Source organism: Physeter macrocephalus, chromosome 2 (assembly GCF_002837175.3).
Source record: "Physeter macrocephalus isolate SW-GA chromosome 2, ASM283717v5, whole genome shotgun sequence".
NCBI classification, from domain to species: domain Eukaryota; kingdom Metazoa; phylum Chordata; class Mammalia; order Artiodactyla; family Physeteridae; genus Physeter; species Physeter macrocephalus.
This window is the reverse complement of record NC_041215.1, coordinates 11,350,055-11,369,987: the sequence shown is the minus strand read 5'-3', so window position 1 is coordinate 11,369,987 and position 19,933 is coordinate 11,350,055. Positions and strand designations below refer to the sequence as shown.

General features: G+C 50.8%; 1 protein-coding gene across 1 annotated transcript in view; it reads right to left on the bottom strand.

The window, feature by feature from the left end:
• The window catches only part of WNT3A (Wnt family member 3A), a 47,460-nt gene that overhangs the window by 9,164 nt on the left and 18,363 nt on the right, over positions 1–19,933 (bottom strand). Inside the window, exon 2 of the mRNA XM_007113910.2 lies at positions 19,549–19,790. Coding sequence (XP_007113972.1) covers positions 19,549–19,790 — 242 coding nt within the window. The remainder of the gene's footprint in view (positions 1–19,548; positions 19,791–19,933) is intronic.

Below are 19,933 nucleotides of genomic sequence, written 5' to 3'. Positions count from 1 at the left end.
GTGGGAGTAGCTGCTGTTTGTCAAGCCCTGCTGGAGAAACATCAGGGAGCAAGATGACCTCGTGGAGCTTACCTGCTGATTAGCAGGAATTTTAAAATCCTAGGTTAAAAAAAATGCTATGGGCTGTGGAGTGAGCAGGAGAATGTAGGAACAGGACCATCTAGGACCTTCTGTGCCAGGCAAGGGGTGTGTGCCCTGCTGTGTCCCTGAGCTCCTCGTGGGCAGAGGCCCCACCGCAGGCCTGGACACTGCTAGGGCTCCAAGTGGCTACAGGAGAGTTATCAAAGGGGGCTTCTGTCTCCTCACCCCACATCAGTGCCCTGGAGGCTTTTTTCCCGGGAGGGGGAGGGACAGGTGGGTGTCACCCTGGGGAGTGAGTAGAAGTTTTGGGTTACTCCCCACACTTCCTCCAGCTGCATGGTCTCGCCTGCTCCCAGGTTTGCATCTGAGCATGTGTGTCCCAAAGCTCAGGTGGCAGAGGCAGGAAAATGGTAAGATAGAGTTCCAGCCAGCAATGTGCACACACTCAGACTCATCCACACAGCTTCGTACAAATCCACACACACCTGCCACTGCAAAAAGCACATTCACTCCTATACCAAGAACACAGAGAGTGAGATGTGTCTGAGGAAGTGCCCTCTGCACGAGCCTCCCGATAGCTGTCAGGCCCCACCCTGCTTTTGGTGACTCTTTCTGTGGATTTGCCAACAGTTCTGGATGGTCCTCTGCAGGCCCCGGCCAACCTGTGTACTCCCCATGTTTTGCCCAGAGCAGGAAGCACCCAGCCACAAACCCAGAAAGGGACTCCCCATTCCTGGCCCATCCTGCCTCTCCTGGCTCTTCACCATGAGTCCAGCCCGCAGTATCTCCCAGTTGCACCAGAAGAGGTTCCTAGTTGGGACAGGCACCTCCAGCTTCCAGCTTCCCCCACCCATCCACATACATGTAACACACACACACACACACACACACACACTCACTCTCTTATCAATATATGTATGCACACACACACAGACACACATGTAGGCACACACTCTTACACAGGTATGCACTCACATGCCCATACACACACTCACACATACTGTAGGAGGAGCGCTTTGTCCAGCGCCCATCTGGCCCTGCCCAGCCCTTCTCCGGTTCTTGCCACTGTATCCTTGCTTGACTCATACACAGGTTGACTCTGCCCCACCTCCTGCCCTCTCAGCTCTGTCCACCACTCCCTGGCCTCCAGCCACACTCAGCCCTCATCTTTCCCTTGGGTTCTTTCCAACTGCTTCCCTGCTCATGTGCATCTGCCATGTCCCCATCCCTGCTCTTCGAGGCACACGCCAGGGTCCTGACCCTGCAGTCTGGGTTCGGTCCACGCCTGGCCCTGGAGCCCCCGGGCTCCCCAGGTACTTCAGGAGCGCCCTCTTACATCCATTCTGCCTGAAAGCTCCCTGAGCTGGGGGCTGTGTCCTGTTCACCTTTTGTTTCTAACCTGGAGTCCCAGCCCATCCCACAGATGGTTGTTGGGGAGTGAGAGCCTGGTCAGAGGAGAGGGCACGGGCCCTGGGCTGGGGCAGGGAGTCCACGAGGGTCTGAGCCCACCTGGGCAGGCCTACCCCATGGGACCTGGCTCTCTGCCCCTCCCTACTCAGCTTGTTCTTGAATGAATTCAAGACAGCTCCCCTCACCGTTCCCTTTCCCAAATGTCAGCCAGGCAGCTGCCTCCTCAAGACACTTGAAGCCCCTGCCCCGTTCTCCTTTTATAATACAACTGATTAGTTACAGGCCAGCCTGGAGCCACCTTCTGCTGACTCAAAGCACCATGAATAAACAACTGCATGGACACAGACCCCTTTCCTTCTTGTCCCTCCACTCAGAAGAGCCCCTGCCCTTATTTTGTCTTCTCAAGGACTCAGGTTGTCCCCCACCTCCAACTCCTCACAGGGTGGGTTCAGATCCTGATTCTCACCCTTCCAGGGCCCTGGTCTGGTATCTGCCCTCCTGCCCGTGCAATGACCCTGGGTTAGGGGCTGTGAGCTGGTGGCCTGGGGGTTCCTTACCACCCCTCCCAGGGCAGGGTAGGGCCAGTATGTCCTGGGCTTTCCTGGAACCCACTGCACCCTCTCTGGTGGCCCTTCTCAAGGCTCAGATTCTTCAAGCCTTGAATATGCTCCCCCAACTCCCTCTGAGTCTGCCCCCTGAGGGCCCAGGGCTAGCTCCTACAGGAGGATCCTGCCTGTGTCTCTGCCTCTACTCTGCCCCCTCCTCTAGCCCCTCCTCACCTCCCCTTCTCCAGCTTCTGAGATAAGGGGAGAGAAAGCAGGCCTGGGGCTTTGCTCTGCCCTGAACAGGGCTTGGAGATCTCTGCTTATCGAGCTCAGGCAAACAGTCCAGGGCTGCCAGACACACTTGAGGGGAAGGGTGTGCGGGGGTTGGGAGGGGTGTTCCCCCTTGAACTTGGAGGAAAAAGAACTCATTCCTGCCCTGCTCTGTCACCAACTAGCTGTGTGACCCTGCACACTTCTCTTTCCTTTGGGGGCCTCAATTTCCTCTTCTGCTAAATGAAGAGAGGGCCTCCTCACAAATAAAGTCCCGAGGGCCAAGGACACCTTGGAGCCGGCCTTTAAATTGCTCATGAGGAAAAGAAGCCTTTACGAAGACCACGAGCCAGAAAAACTTTGAGGTGGTTCATTCTGGCAAAGAAAGTCCCTTTTAAAATTGAAGACACAGGTCTTTAAGTAGTTCCCCGAGATACTCATCAATCACAAAGGGAAAAACTGAAACTCTGCATTGGAGAAATCGGACAGACCCCCGCCTTACCAGAGAAATTGGGGTTGTGGTCACCAGCAACGGGACAGAAGACGGATGGATGCCACATGCCTCCTAAGAGGAGGCCCCCACCAGGACATTCCACCTCCTTTGAGACATTCTAACCAAAGAATGGTAACTTGCATCTAATTATCAGGAAACATCAGACAAACCAAACCCAAAGGCCTAACCAAGCTCCTCCCAGTCTCAAGGGCATGAAGGGCAGGGCTGGGCTGAGGAGGAGCCTTGGGACCTGGGATGGGATCCTGGACAGATAAGGGACATTGGTGGAAAATTGGGTGAAATCTGGGTAAAGTCTGGAGTTTAGTTAGTAGTGATGGATCTTAGTTTTGATGGCTCTAGCTGGGTTTGTGTAATGTCAGCACTGGGGAGGCCTAGGAAGAGATCTGGACTCCTGCAGTATTTCTGTAAGTATATAATTATTTCCAAAGAAAAAGTTAAAACACACCCTGAGACTGTGCAGAAGGAAGACCCCCTGAATGACCAGATGACATCCCACAGTGGTGGGGCTTTTAACCCAGGAATCCATGGGCAGGCTTTAGGGGGTTCATACCCTGCCAAAATCATGAGCTGGAATTCCAAGGCATGTCTGAAAACTCATGTGTTTTTCTGGATAGATTGCTTTTATCAGATTTCCACAGGGGTTTGAACCAAGAAGGTCATGACTGACTGGCTGGAGTAGCCTCAGTTTACAGAGGAAGGGGGACAGGGCTCCCGTAAGGTCATGGGTGGGGCAGGCACAACCCAGACTCAGACCAGGGTCTGAAGCCCAGCAGCTGCCCCAGTTACAGCAAAGTTTTTAGCCACAGACAGCAGCCTTGTCAGAGATTATACAACAGAGGCAGCTAGGGAGGGGGAGAGAGAACCATCCTGCCTGTGGGAAGAGAATTGCATCTTGGAGATGAGATTGGAAATACCTCTGTCACCAGCAAAATGTCTTCTTTTGAATGGGCTATGGCAGGTCAAGAGAGGAGGAGGGGACACGGGCTATGAGAAGGGGGTGCTTAAGGACCAATGTTGCCAATTTACCAAGTTGCTGTGGTAGAGGCTGCATGAGCTTTTTTTTTTTTTTTTTAGTGGTATGCGGGCCTTCCTCTGCTGTGGCCTCTCCCGTTGTGGAGCACAGGCTCCGGACGCGCAGGCTCAGCGGCCATGGCTCACGGGCCCAGCCGCTCCGCGGCATGTGGGATCCTCCCATACCGGGGCGCGAACCCGGTTCCCCTGCATCGGCAGGCGGACGCGCAACCACTGCGCCACCAGGGAAGCCCCATGCATGAGCTTTTTGAGCTAACTCAGTCCTGCTCTGTTCCAGCCCAGGACTCTTATCCCACACTGCAATTAGGGCTTGGGAAAAGGAAGAAGAAAGGGAATCTTGTAACAAAGTCTTTCTGTAAGACAAGCATCTTCCATCGAGAAAACCACCTTCCCCAGAAACTTGATGTTGTCTCATTAGCAATTATTTACTGAGTTCATGAAAAGTATCAATGTTATACCCTTCCTTTCATTCTTCTACCATCTAGCCATCCATCCATCTACAATCCACCCATCCATCCATTTATTCTTCTACCATCCATCCATCCATCCACCCATCCAGGACCTGAGAGTCTATAATGATCCATACACTAGGAATATAAAATAAGTAAGATGCAAGGTGCCCATTCTCAAGAATCAAGGTAAGAAGTCTGCAAGAAAGTGGATTGCTGCTCTATCTGATGAAATGTCTAACAACCCAGGCTTTCTGAAAGGTTGAAGGAGCTACCTGTTCTTGTGGTAATCAAGCATAAACTGGGATGACCCACTGTTAGGTGGAGGGAATCCCTGCACTGGGAAGGAGGAGGGTGAACCAGAGGAATCCTTGCATTCCTTTAGTGGGAGGCCCTGCTATTGCAAGTCAGGTTCTTTGCTTTGGGCTGTGCTGAGTCACCTGCCTTTGGGAGCTTACAGTTTATGATGAAGAGAGTAAGGGGAACAAGGACACACAGTAGGCTTGGCAATGTGAGCTGTGGGGCCGGCCCGGGATGGATGGGTGGCTGAATGGATGGATGGTGGATGGGTGAATGGATGAATGAATGGGTGGATGGTGGAGAGTGGGTGGATGGGTGAGTGGATGGATGGATGGGTGGTGGTGGACAGAGGATAGTGGGTGGATGTTGGCTGGATGATGGATTGATGGAAGGGTGGATGAATGGTGGATGGATGGAAGGGTAGAGGTAGAGTCTGGGGCAGGTGAAGGAGTACTATGTGGCAAGAGCTGGGAGTCTGGGGAGGGCAGGGTTAGTCGCCTGGCAGGGCTGCATCATCACTGAGGCCAGCCCAGCCCTGGGTATGGGGGTTGAGTGTCACATGTGAGATGGGCTTTGGCAGTTACTTCACTTCCCTGGGTCTCAGAACTTTAGAACTAGAGGGATTTTAACAAATCTTGTCTCCAGATTTGGATTTCATAGGCTTGGCAAGTACTAGAAATTACTTGGGGACTGAAATAGGACTGCAAAATGTTGTTACTTTTTTGAGAGAATAAGACACATAAGAAATGACTATCATAATTTCAGGAAAGGACCTTTTATCATTAAAAAGGGATACAGTTCTAAAGTCCTATATGCTGAAGAAAGTTCAAAAAAATTATTCCAAGGGCCTCGGCTTTAACATTTCACCATGAAGCTGGTGGTTGGCAACTACTTGTTGAGCACTGACTGTGTTCTAAGCGGACAAGAAGGCTGCAGCCTCCGTCCCAGAGCTGATTTTCCCTCTGGGAGATTACCCAGAAGGCCCTTTTATCAGGGATTGATAGAAGAGCACCGCCCAGAGGCCTTCCTGCCCTGGGCCCTGCGCCTCTTTTTATAACTGCTGAGAGGACTGGTCTGGACAGAAAGAGAGGGCTCCTCTCTGCTGAGCCACCACCATGGGCCCTGCAGGCCCTCTCAGTCCCAGTGATGTGTGAAGGCTCAAAATGGGTCAGCTCCGGTCCCAGGCTGCCCAACAGTGAGTACTGAGCCCAGACAGGGGTCGCAGGAGAGGCTCCTGCACGCCCCAGCAGTGGGTCCCATGACCACCAGGCTGTTTCCGTAGTTGCAGCTTTCAGGAGGTGAAGGGCCCACCTGCCCTGCTGGGCCCTATACTTCACAGCCACAGGGAGTGAGGAGAGGCCCACCTGTCCTCTCCTGGAAGGGGAAGGCTATGGGGGCGTGATACCAGATGAGAAGGAGGGGATGGCCAAGGGCTCCTGGGATAAGCCCGTTGGCCTGATGGGGCGCTGGAGCGCTTTTCGGAGGATAGAGTGTGACCCCTGGCAGTGGAAGTTCCTGGAAGAGGATTGTGGTTCAAATTCGACCACTGACCAATGAGATCAAGCTCCTGGGTGCTCTCTCTGTGGAGTCCACCCGTGGACCCTTTGAGAAGCTATGCAGGTAACCAGGTGCCCCAGAAGTGGTCACTGCAGACCTACCAGTGGACCCAGGCCCACTGTTCTGGGTGGGGGGCATCTATATCTGTAAGGAGTCCTCTAGTGATTCTGATGCATACCTGAGCTGAACTCAGCCTCCATTATGGTATCAGATTCCTAAGCCCCCTCCTCTGGAAGTTGGCCAGACCCAGGAGGTGTTTGGGAGGGAGGTCCCAGGACAGGATTCTGCAGGGAGAGGGGAGGAGTTTATCGTGGCAAGGGTGTCTCTGACACACTCGCCCCCATTAGAGGGACGTGGAGGTGGCTAACACAGAGGGTCTCACATACTCCCCCTGCTGCGAGCTCCTGCAGTGGGCTGTGCATCTCTGGCCTGGCTCCTATGTGAAGTGAGGCCCCGGGTCCGCTGGGGCCTGGCTGCTATCATCTGGCGGCTGGGTGGGGATTCAGCCTGGGGCAGGGTGGGGTGTGACCTCCTCCTTGGGCACTGTAGGACCTGCCTGTCAAAGCCTCCTCCTGGCTGAGTTCTGGCCTGAGGGACAGCCCTCTCTCTCCTGGGCGTGCCTGCCCTGTGGCCCCTGGAGACCTGGGGCTCCACTACTCCCCTGGGCAGTGTTGACTTTTGGGTCAGACTCCGTGCCTTGGTGCTGGGGTTGGTCAGCAGAGAGGGTGCAGCCCTAAGGCAGGCTCCCTTGTCTCCATGGAGACCCCCCTCCTCCCTGTCAGGACCAGGGCTGCAACCACAATCACCTGCCCAGGGTGGGGAGACCTGGACCCCAGCCCCACCACTCTACTGCCCTGCAGGGAAGCTTCTCTCTGGCCAGGTATGTGAGGAGAATCCCCCATCCTACAGGCTTGTCCCCGCTCCGCTGGGGGCCCTCTGTGAGTCTTCCCTGGCGTTCCAGGTAAGGAGAGAGGCCAGGTCAGGGCAAATGGCTCCTGTGGGCACTGGGCCTCCATGGGAGCCTCTGTGGGGGCCTCTCTCTGCTCCTACCTGCCCACAGAGCATCACTGGCAGGACACAGAGAGAACTCAGTGCCCTCACTCATGCCGCATCCTTAGCACACACTCAAGGGCAGCGACTGTGGCTCCCTGTCAGGCACCACTCAGCCTCCTTGGGCCAGGCCTGGGCCTCTGCACACCTGGCAGGTGAGAGGCTGTAGGAGGGGGAGGATGCAGAGAGGGTGGTCCAGGGATGGCCACCCCCCAAAAGACAAGCAAGCCCTGCAGTGCCTGTGCAAGTGCAGAGAGGTCAGCAAATGCTCGGTGTCTGTCTCTCTGGCCCATGAAGGCCTCAAGGGCACTCTTAGAGCATTCAGAGGTTGGCACCTCTTCCCCCTACCAATGCCCCAACATGAGGGAAGGAGAGATGGGAGACTGGCCTGAGCCCCTGGCCGGCAGTTTGCTCCCTTCCCACACAGCCCACCTTCCTTGGTCTCAGAGCTAGCGGGGCGGCCAGGAGGGGGTGTCGCAATGGGCAATGGCATTTGGTAATCCTGTCGGCCCGTCCTGCACAAAGGATGGAGCCACCTGAGAGCGGAATGCAGCTTGCGCCCCACTATAGCTGCGGCCCCTGACACTGCCCGGCCGCCAGCACGGCCGGCGTCCTGATTACCTGCTGGGGCTAATGAATCTGGCTTTGTGAGCCACTGTCACGCCGCGTTAGGCCCACAATGGCTCTCGATATTTTATATGAATTTCCCCCCTCGTCGGCGATTAGGCCATAGCAAGCCAGTCATAGCAACCGGGAGGTATGCGCAGCCCAGGGGCCTGGGGCGCGAGGGGAGCTCGCTATTCACACGCTTTAACACAGCACTCCCGAGGGCGTGTGAATCGCCAGCAGCATTTTCACTTTTCTCTTGTGCTTAATCTTGTCGTCGTCGTGGGGATATTGTTTTCTGAGCCGGGCGCGGCAGGGTGTCGCCGGGGTCTCTCCTGGCCCCTTTACACACACCCCCAACTGGGGAGAGTTAATGATATACGGGGGAGGCCGCAGAGACAGTCAGGAGCTCCCCAACCACCGTGAACCGAAACACTTTCCGATGAGGGTCAGGGGTTGCAACCTGGATTCAGGGATGCCGGTTCCCTCAAGGGCCCCTTCTTCTCTCTGACCCCTCCTGAGCCCTGTGGCTTGTGCCGTCCTGGCTGTCCTGCCCCGGCCCCGTGCCTGCACGCCGGCCCTCCGCAGATCAAGCCGGGACACACAGGGAGGTGGACAGACCACCCCCTGGAGCCTGGCCAAGGGAAGGGGCTCTGCTGGGGAGGGGACAGGCCACGCTGTCCCCCCTCCTGCTCCTCCACAGCCCAGCCCCCAAGGAGAATGGGGAAGAAGGCAGGCAGACATGGGTGCTTGTCCCAGGGCTGTCCAAGGGCACGGGCGGAGGGTTGCGAGGGGATGAGCACTGTCTGGGGAGCCAGAGAAGGCAACAGGCACCCGGAACACACTTGCAGAGACCTTGATTGGCACCCACAGACCCTGCCCCTAGGTAACCAACCAGGACTCTGACATGATGTGCTTTGAGGGGGTCAGCCAGGGCCCCCAACTCAGCTGCCCAATGGGTGAGGTCCAAGTGCAGACCCCACAGTGAGAGTCGGCCCACTTCTACCAGCAGCAAGGCTCCTCCTGCCAATGGGGATGCCTCACCTGGAATGCAGATGTGCAGGCCCTGTGTCCTCCAGGTCCTGAGACCCCGAAGGGAGCTTTGGAGGCACATATGCTGGAATCAGAGCCAGGGTTGGGTGGCTCCCCCAGTCTCTTCTTTAGGGAAGCCATTGTAGCCCAGGCTTGGGGGTGCCTGGGAAAGCCACTGCCAAGGGCACTATACTGAGGGTACTAAACTAGTGGAGGATCACAGGCTGAGGTCCGGTTTCTAGAGGTCACTGATGATGGAGCTGGGGACCATGCCCCACCTGTTCGTGCTGACGAGCTGGGACACTAGCGGGAGAGGCATCAAGGGTCCTGCTCCCCGCTGTGTATGACTCACCTCTTTACGGCCCCTTCCATTTCTGTAAGTTGCAAATGCCCCACCCAGCTGAGACCCAGGTCCCCCCAAAGTCATGTGCCACCCACAAACCCACTGGCCTGGACCTTGGACCGGCTGCACCCACTGTGCTTCCCTAGGGGCATGGCCCTGGCTGGGCTTCCTCCAGGAGTGTCTGCTAAGGCACTGAGGTCTGGGACCTGCCTTCCCTGCCTTTTGGCCTCCCCACCCCTTCACCTCACTGGGGGTCAAGAGTGGGTGTCGGCCAGCTCTCAGGGAAAGCAGGCGCTCCAGGTGTCCAGGGGCCTGCCTGGAGGGACAGATAAGCCGCAATCGTGTGCCAGCCTTCATGCACTCAAAATTCTTCAAATACTTTCTGGCTAATGCAGGTTCCATGGTTCTGCTGCTGTGGAAAATGAGGGTGGAGGGTACTTCTTCCGAGCCCGGGCTCACCTCTGTCACCCAACCCCACGTTCCTCGGTGGCAGCTTCTCAGGGGTCCACCTGGCCCACCCAGCCCCCAGCCCCAGGCCAGGCAGATGGTGGTGTGTGTGTGTGTGTGTGTGTGTGTGTGTGTGTGTGTGTGTGTGTGTGTGTGTGTGAGCTGGAAGCAGGAGGTACGAGCACACGCTCTTTCCCTCTTATCCTCACCGCACACGCACACACTCGCACACCTCCACACGGGGCTGGGGCCCTCTGCTCGGCTGACAGTGTTAAGCTTTGTTCAACTAGGCTGTCTCGGCAGGGGTGGTCAAGCACCCCACGGACCTTGCCACAAAGCCTGAGTGACCTCTGACACGATTAGGGTCGCCCTGACCCTAATCCAATCAGATTGATTACTGTGAGTGTGGCCCGCTGGCCAGGCGGGGGCCTCCACAATGGCCTCCCAGAGCTGGCCTCTCTCTGGGGCACCTGGCAGGCTCCTTCCTCCTGGGTCATTCAGCTCAGCGCCACAATGAATCCGGCCATTTCTCAGCCCCGTGGCAAGCGATGGGGGAGAGAGGGCTTCCTCTTTCCCATTAGACAGAGTGGTGAGGCCGTATGGGAGCTGAGATGACTTTCATCCAGCTGAAAATGGAGGAGGGAGGGAGGGGCAGAGATCAGGTCGGGGGAGGGGGCAGCAGAGGGGGCAAAGGGCAGAGGAAGGAGCATGGACACACGGGAGTGGACATGAAGGGGAGAGCATGGAGGAGAGTGGACACGGGGGAGAGAGGACAAGAGGGGAGAGTGGACATGGGAAGGGTGGATATGTGGGGAGAGGGACTGGGACACCAAGGCCACATGAGGGTCCCAGAGGCCTGCTGGAGTCTTGGTTCCCCCTGAGAGGCTTTCAAGGAAGTGAGGGAGTGCAGAGGAAGAGGGGGAACTCCCTGGGCCCCCAGCCCAGAAGCTAGTGACTTGTCTGTTCCTTTGGGCAGGCCCTGGGTACCTGCAGGGCCTGTTCTCACCTGGAGAGCCCCTACAGACACCCCTCCCCCCCACCACAGGCTGGCACACTCTTAGGAGTCCTGGCCCAGCCCTTTCTTTGTGCCTCAGTTTCTTTAACTTGTAACCGTAGTGCTGGCTCATGAGATGGGTGCTAGGATTCAGTTTACTGCTGTGTGTAAAACACTTAACACATGGCTCCAAAAGCACTGTGTACATGTTTTAAAGAAAGAGAGAAAACCCTTTAAGATCCAGCTCAGACGCCCCCCTCCCCAGGGAAACCTGCCCATGTGGGCACCCTCAGGCATATGTGCTCATCCTTCAGTCACTCACTCAGCACATCCTTATAAAGCACCCATTCTGTGCCAGAGCAAACCTTGGTACTGCCCTGTGTGCCTGCTGTGTGAACCTGCTGCGCATGGCAGGGGGCCCCACACCAGACCTGAGATCACCCTGCAGGGCTCAGCTTTTGTCCCGGGAGAGTGATGTTGAGGTTGGAGGCAGGAAACTAGGAGCTGCTCTGGAGGCCAGGAGCAGTCCCCCAGGTAGTTCCTGTGGGCTGACAGCTAAAGATAAGAAGAATCTGGAGAGGATGAGGATTGCAAAAATGGGGGCCACAAAGACTGACCCCATTTCAGACTGTGGGGTCCAGTGAGGGGCAGGCGCAGGCAGCTCTGGACTGGCAGGGAAGGTCCATCTACAATGGCGATGTTGGAAAAGTCGCCTGGGAGAGAGCATGGCTGCCGTGGCACCCCAATGTGGGTAACACAGAAGGGAGCGTGGGCAGGGGTCAAAAGGCAGGCCACAGGGCCTCCACAGCTGTCCTGACTAAGGTGCTTGTGTGTTTGACCATAGCTGGAAGATTGCGGGTTTGGAGCTGAGCATGACAGGATCCTGTGTCTGAACGTGCAGAAAAGGGACGAAGCCTGTGGGCCTGTGAGGGTGATGCTGTGCCCCAGGGGTCTCCAAGGCAGGTTCACATATCCCTAGGGGTGCGCAGAAACAGGCCAGGGCCTGTGGGTCGGCATGGGTGATTCCAAGGCAACCTCACTGGCATCGTTGCTTCTTCTCCCGCCTCCCCTTCTAGGACCACCCATCTCCCACTTGACCCATGAAGAGACTCCCAGTTTTCCTGGCATATGTCCAGCCCTGGCACCATCTATAAAGACTGGGACACCAAGCTCTGTGTAAACCAGGTGTTTCCAATTTCTTGTTTCAGAATGAAAGAGGACCCAATTGAATGATGAGCTGACAAATTTTAAAAACTTTTTGATAATATATCACTGTGAGATTTTTGGCATAGGTAACTCAGAAAAAATTCAAAGAATCAAGAGACATTATATCAAAACTCTCCCCTTTTATCTGTTTATTTTCCTGAAGGATGATCCTCATGCCTAGATCTTTAAATTTTAAGAACAGAATGGGCCCCGAAAGCTGTTCCTCTAAGATCAGGAAGAAATCAGGGGCACCTGCTCTGCTCACTGCTATTCACCATTTCCTGGAGGCTCCAGCCAGGGCAACAGAGCAAGAAAAAAATAAATAAATAAAGAGTGTCCAGACAGGAGAAAACTGTCTCTATTAGCAAATGACATGAAAATTCTAAGGAATGCATGAAACATCTATTAGAATTGATAAACCTTCAGCAAGGTAATAGAGTATGAGATCAATATTTGAAAATCAACCATGTTGCTATACACTAGCAATGAACAATGCAAAAATGAGATTAAGAAAACACTTCCATTTATAATAGCAGCAAAAAGAAAAAAATGCTTAGGAATAAATAGAAGATTTGTATGCTGAAAACTGCTAAATGTCATTGAAAGATGTTAAAGACCTAAATAAATGGAAAGACATTCCATGTTTACGAATCAGAAGACTTAAAATTGTTAAGATGGCAATATTCCTCTAAGTGATCTGCAGATTCAATGCAATCTCTAAAAAACCAAGTTTTTGTTTTTTTTTTTTTGCAGAAATTGATGAGCTGATCCTAAAATCCCTATAAGGAGCCCCAAAAAGCTGAAACAGCTTGGAAAAGCAGAACATAGTTGGAGGACTCACACTTCCCTGTTTTCAAACTTACTGCAGGGCCACAGAAGTCAAGACAGTGTGGCCTGGGCATAGGACAGACATGTGAACCAATGGGGTAGAAGAGAGCCCAGAAATAAATCCACATTTCCTTCTCTGGCTTCCAGGTGGGGCCTGACCCCACCTGACACAGCCTTCCTCCACCACCAGGATGGCAGCCGTTTCAGGTGTACAGGTTTCTGCCTTCTTCCCGAAATCCCTGACATTTCTTCTTACTTAGGAGAGTGGGAACCCTAGATACCCCCATCAGGCTCTGGAGCCAGGAACCCAGATGGCACCATGATCCTGTCTAGGCCCTCCCGGGCATGGTGAAATTGATGAGCATACCTCCCTGACCATGGCACAGCATGGGACCCTGCACCACACAGACACTACACACCACACACACACGTACATAAATGCACACACGTACTACACACAAATATGCACATGAACAAATGTGAACACATACGTGTTCAAACACACAGGTACACACTCGTACACACGCATCCACACACGCACACACGTGCACACACAACCCACAGATGACCCCACACGTACAGGCACCACACACACAATCATGCACATGTACATGCATGCACACACACACTTGCACACACTCACACACACATGGCCCCACACTCAATGTGTCACATCACCCTGCGGCCCTAACTTCTCCCACACATGTCAGTGGCCATCCCCGCAGAAGCTGATGTGCTGATGTGTAATTACCCCAGCCAGTAACTCTGTGAAGTTGGCTGAATGGCAATTATTCTCTCATTTTATAGATGGGGATGCTAATGCTCCAGGAAGTGAGCTGACTTGCTGGTCAAGGTCACATGGCATGACTCTCCCCTGCCCCTTCCTGCCCCTAGAGAATACAGGCCAACCTTGAGGGGCATGATCATGACTGCCTGATGTTGGAGAGCCCCGACCCTACCTGCCCTTAATGCAATGCTCAGTTGCACTCTCAGGACCTCTGCCCACAGTATGCCAGCAGTCTCAGGGCCTGGTGTGTCTTCCTCCCAGACATCTTTTGTTCTTCCTTCCTCTGCATTCTGGCTGCCAGGTCTGACCAAGGCCATTTGTTCCTCCCATACGTACAGGCCACGTGCTGGCAAGACAGACAGGGCAGCTGGGGTGGGCCTCACAGTACTCATGGGGTGGTTGATGGATGTGATGGTAAAGGACTGAGGACAACGGGGAGCAAGATGTGATGCCAGGTGACGGTGATAGAGAGGGTCAGCATGGGGGAATGCTACATGACACAGGAGACAAGGTGGCATTTAGAAGGAAACTGAGGGAAATGGGCGGGGAATCACACACAAGGCAGAGAAAAGAGCAATGGCAGAGGGATCTGCAAAAACAAAGGTGGAGATAGAACTGTACTCAGTGTTTGGGAGGCAGCCAAGAGGCCAGTGGGGCTGGACAGGGGCACAGGGAGGATGAAGAGGAGGAGGGAAAAGAGGCAGCAGGGCCAGAGGATTCGAGAGAGCTGGGAGCCCTGGAGGGCCCAAGTGAAGGAGGGGTATGGTTGACACAGCTCTTTTGGCCTCAGGGACATTGGGAATGGGACTGAGCAGTTGTATAGGAGCTACTTTGATCATGCAGGGTGTCAGGGTGGCTGGGCTTGGTGGTAAATGGTTGGATTCAGGAATGTCTCTGAATGTACTGCTGATGGGACTTGCAACAGAGAGGAATCATGGGTGACTCCAAGTAACAGAAGGATGGGGCTGCCCTTTACAAGATGGGAAAGCAGGTGTGTGGAAGAGGTGGTACATGGCCTTGGCCATCCTGTCACCAATGCCCCTTGGGACTACAAGGCCCCCAGCAGATCTTTGCTGATGTGACCCACCCTACCTCTGTCCTAGTAGCCTTCCTTTGGCATCCTCTCTTCTTATGTCTTCTGTGGCCTACTCTTGCTAGTGACAGCATGTTCAGCTGTGGCCCCTGGGGACCCACCTCAGCCATCAAATCTCTGTTGGCCCATCCTAGATTGGATGGCAGTTCCATAGGTGGCCACACCAATGAATGTCCCATCCTTAATGCTCATTTCCCAAGGTGACCTTGACATGCTATCAAGGGTGGAGACTGTGTCCCCTACCCTAAAATCTGGGTGGGCCTTTGTAACTGCCTTGACCAACAGAATGTGGCACTGCTCAGCCTTTGAGGCTAGGTCTCAAAAGATGATACAAAGTGGCATCAGCAAAATGGCAGAGTGGGGGCCTTTTTCTTGTTGTTGTTGTTATCCCAGGATATTAAGGAAATCTCTGCCAAACCATTAGCTGACCCTAAGCTAAAGCAACAGACTTCAGAGAACCACACATGACATAGAATGCAGTAATTAAAAATAGTTTAGAAAAGGCACTAAACAAACAAGCAACAACAAACCATAGTAACAACAACAACAGACCCTGAAGAGGAAGAAGAATCTAATTTCCTGTTACCATATTATAATATTCAAAAACTACATACTTCAACAAAAAATTACTAGGCATGCAAAGAAACAAGAAAGTATGGCCCATCCATAGGAAAAAGAAAGTTAAATTAACAGAAACTATCTCTGATGAAGCACAAATACTGAACATACTAGACAATGACTCTAAATCAACTGTCCTAAATGTTCTCAAAGAGATAAAGGAAACCAGGAGAAAAATGTCTCAACAAAGAGAGACTGTCAATAAAGAGACAGAATTTATAAACAGAATCCAAATAAAATTTGTGGAGCTGAAAAGTACAGTAACTGAAATGAAATGTTCACTTGAAGTTTTCAACAGAGTTGAGCAGGCAAAAGAAAGAATCAGTGAACTTGAAGGTAGTTTAGCTGAAATTATACAGTCTGAGAAGGAAGAAAAAAGAATGAAGAAAAATGAACAGACCTGTGGGACACCATCAAATGTAGCAACAAACACATTGTGGGAGTCCCAGAAGAAGACGATAGAGAGAAAGGAGCAGAAAGAATATATTTAAAGAAATAATGGCCAAAAGTTCCAAATTTGATTTTTAAAAAAACCTCGAAGACTCAAGATACTCCCAAGAAGCTCAACAAACTTCAAGTTGGATAAACATAGAGAGCTTCACATTGAGACATTTTAATCAAACTATCAAATGGTAGAGACAAAGAGAGACTCTTGAAAGCAGCAAGAAAGAAGTTATTCATCATGTAAAAAGTTCCTCAATAAGACTAACAGTCAATTTCTCATCAGAGACCAATGAGGCCAGAAGGCAGTGAAATGATATATTTAAAGTGATGAAAGAAAAACACTATCAACCAAGAATTTTATATCTGGCAAAACTATCTTTCAAAAATGAAGGACTAACCTAGATGAAATGGAGAAATTCCTAGAAACACACAAACTACCAAAACTGACTCAAGAAGAAAGAGAAAATCTGAACAGACCTATAACAAGTAAAGAGATTGAATTAGAAATGAAAAACCTCCCAGCAAAGAAGAACTTCACTTGTGAATTGTACCAAACATTTAAAGAGGAGTCAACACCAATCATTCTCAAGCTCTTACAAAAAAATGGAAAAGGAGGGGATGCTTCCTACCTCATTATATGAGGTCAGCATTATCCTATACCAAAACCAGACAAAGGCACTACAAGAAAAGAAACTACAGGCTAATATTCCTTATGAATAATGATGCAAAAGTCCTCAAAAAATACTTGCAAACTAAATCCTCCAGTATATTAGAAGGATTATATACCATGACCAAGAGGGGTTTATCCCAAGAATGCAAGGGTGGTTCAATGTATGAAAATCAACCAATAATAATATGCCACATTAATAGAATGAAGGTGAAACCACGTGATCATCTTAATTGATTCAGAAAAAGCATTTGATGTAATCTAACACCCTTTTCATGATACAAACACTCAATAGATTAGGAATAGAAGGGAATTTCCTCAACCTGATAAAGGGCAGTTATGCAAATCCCACAGCTAATATCATATACTCAATGGTGAGAGACTGAAAGCTTTCCCCCTAAGATCAGGAAGAAGACAATGGTGCCCACTCTCACTGCTCCTATTCAACATAGTACTGAAAGTGCTAGCCAGAGCAATTAGGCAAGAAAAAGAAATAATAGGTTTCCAAATTGGAAAGGAAGAAGCAAAAATGTTTCTATTCACAGATGACATGATCTCATATATAGAAAATCCTAAAGAATCCACACAAAACTCTTAGAGCTAATGAAAAAATTAAGCAAATTTGCAGAACACAGGATCAAAACACAAAAATCAATTGTACTTCTATACATAATCAGTGAACAATCTGAAAAGGAAATTAATAAAACAATATTTCATTTATAATAGCATCAAAAAGAATAAAAATGCTTAGGAATGCATTAACCAAAGATGTACAAGACTTTTCACTAAAAACTACAAAATACTGCTGAAAAATTAAGGAAGACCTAACTAAGTGGAAGACAGCCTATGTTCATGGATTAGAGGACTTAATACTGTTAAGATGGCAATACTTCTCAAAGATTCAATGCAATCTCCATAAAAAAGTGAGAGAGTGGCATGGACATATATACACTACCAAATGTAAAACCGATAGTTAGTGGGAAGCAGCCGCATAGCACAGGAATATCAGCTCAGTGCTTTGTGACCACGTAGAGGGGTGGGATAGGGAGGGTGGGAGGGAGGGAGACACAAGAGGGAAGAGATATGGGGATATATGTATATGTATAGCTGATTCACTTTTTGTTATAAAGCAGAAACTAACACACCATTGTAAAGCAATTATACTCCAATAAAGATGTTAAAAAACAAATTCCAATGGCCTTTTTTTCAGAAATGGAAAAACCATCCTAAAATTCATATGGAATTACAAGGGATCCCAAAAAAGCCAAAACAATCTTGTAAAACAAAAATTAAGTTGGAGGACTTATACTTCCCAACTCTAAAACATACTATAAAACTACAGAAAACATAATAGTGTGATATTGGCAGAATGACAGGCATATAGACAAATGGAATGGAATTGAAAGTCCAGAAATAAACCCAGATATCTATGGACAATTGATTTTTGACAGGAGTGCCAGGACCATTCAATGGGGGAAAGACTAGTCTTTGGAACAGATGGTGCTGAAATAACTGGTTTCCCACGTGCAAAAGAATGAAGCTGGACCCTTACCTCTCACCATATACAAAAAATAACTAAAAACAGATCAAAGACCTAAATGTAAGAAGTAAAACTGTAAAACTCTTAGAAGAAAACACAGGTGTAAATCTTAGTAACCTTAGATTAGGCAATGCTTACTTTGATATGACATCTAAATAGGTAAATTGAATCTCACCAAAATTTATAACTTCTGTGCATCAAAGGACACTGTCACAAAAGTGAAAAGACAATCTATACAAGGGAGAAAATATTTGCAAATTGTATTTCTGGTAAGTATCTATTGTCTAGAATATATAAAGAACTCTGGCAACTCCACAACAAAAAGACAAACAACCCAATTAAAAACTGGGCAAAGGACTTGCATAGACATTTCTCCAAAGAAGACATTCAGATGTCCAACAAGCCCATGAAAAGATGCTCAACATCATTAGCCATCAAGGATGTGCAAATAAAAATTACAATGAGACATCACTTCGCTTCCACTGGGAGGGCTAAAGGAAAAAACAGACAAAGAATAACAAACATTGGCAAAGATGTGGAGAAACTGGAACCCTCATGTGCTGCTGGTGGGGATATAAAATGGTGCAGCTGCTGTGGATAACAGTTTGGTAATTCCTCAAAACACAGAATTATTATATGACTGAGCAATTCCACTTCTAGGAGTATACCCAGAAGAATTGAAAACAGGTATTCAAACAGATACTTGTAAAAAGTGCTCATATCAGCATTATTCACAATAGCCAAAAAAGGTTGGAAACAACCCAAGTGTCCATCAACAGATGAATGGATAAACAGGTGATCCATCCATACAACAGAATATAATTCAGCCATAAAAAGGAATAAAGTGCTGAAACATGCTACAGGTGGATAAATCTTGAAAACATTTTGCTCAGTGAAAGAAGCTTTTCTCCCTCTTTCTCTCTCTTTTTCTCTCTCCCTCCCTCTCTCCCCACTTGCTGGAGGGCCTGTCCTCTATATTTAAGGGAACACAGGTCACGTGAAGAGGCTACTTGTGGGTGTTCCTGCTGACCGCAGCATTGGCCACCAGATATGTAAGAGAAACGAGGACCAGCGGAGGTGCAGAGACCAGCCCTGCCTACTGCATCTGCCTACATCTGCAGATGTTGGGACATATAACACACGATTATTATTGTTTAAACTACTAGGTTTTGTGAAAGTTTGCTCTTCACCGTAAGTTAACCAATACCCAGCGCTCCTGATCTTCCCCTCCTTCCCAAAATAAACCCCTGGCTCCATGACCGTGAATAACTTCTGCTGTGTGCCTCTCTGATCTCCAACCCTCTCCCTTTCTGTGTTTTTTGTTGGTTTTTATATTTTCTCTCTAAGATCTGCCTGAAGTCCTGGCTCCTGCAGGAAACCTGCAATGGTTAATCTTGTCCCCGTGGAACTACGTAATTGCTTTTGGGAAAGGGGAAACAGGAGGAATCTCTGCGTGATCGTACATCCTTCCCGGTGTCAAGAGCACCCTCCAGAGTGGGTGAGCATTGGAAAGGACCCACATGGGAGATGCTTATGGTAATGAGGTCTGTGCAGCACTGCCCCCCTGCTGGAAGTGCTGTTCCCACACTTGAGCATAGGTGAGACACGAAGGCAGAGAGGAATGTAGTGGCTTGTGTCCACCCTCACTGAGGGGGAAGCTGGCTTGGACCCTGCTGCACGCACATCCCTGGGCTGCCACCTCTGCCTGAAAAGCCATGACGGGTGCCACGTGTACCTTTGTCCAGCACAGGGCCAAAGATGGCCAGGCTGTTGTTGACAGTGGTGCAATTCCACCGGCGGCCACGGAACTGGTGTTGGCACTCCTGGATGCTGATCTTGATGCCCTCTGCCACACTGGGCATGATCTCCACGTAGTTCCGGCAGAAACGCAGCTGCTTGGGTACCAGGCCTGGGATGCTGGCGCAGAGGATGGGCTGTGTCCCCAGGGATGAGTACTGGGGCCCGACAGCCAGGGACCTGGGGGAGGAGGACAAGGGGGCCTGGTTAGTAAGGGGGGTGCACTGCTGGCCCATGAAACAGGAGCAGGAGCCAGGCTTGCCTTAGTGTGAACCTTCTTTGGAGGACACACACAGGCCCTTTCCTTCCAAACACTTGTGCAT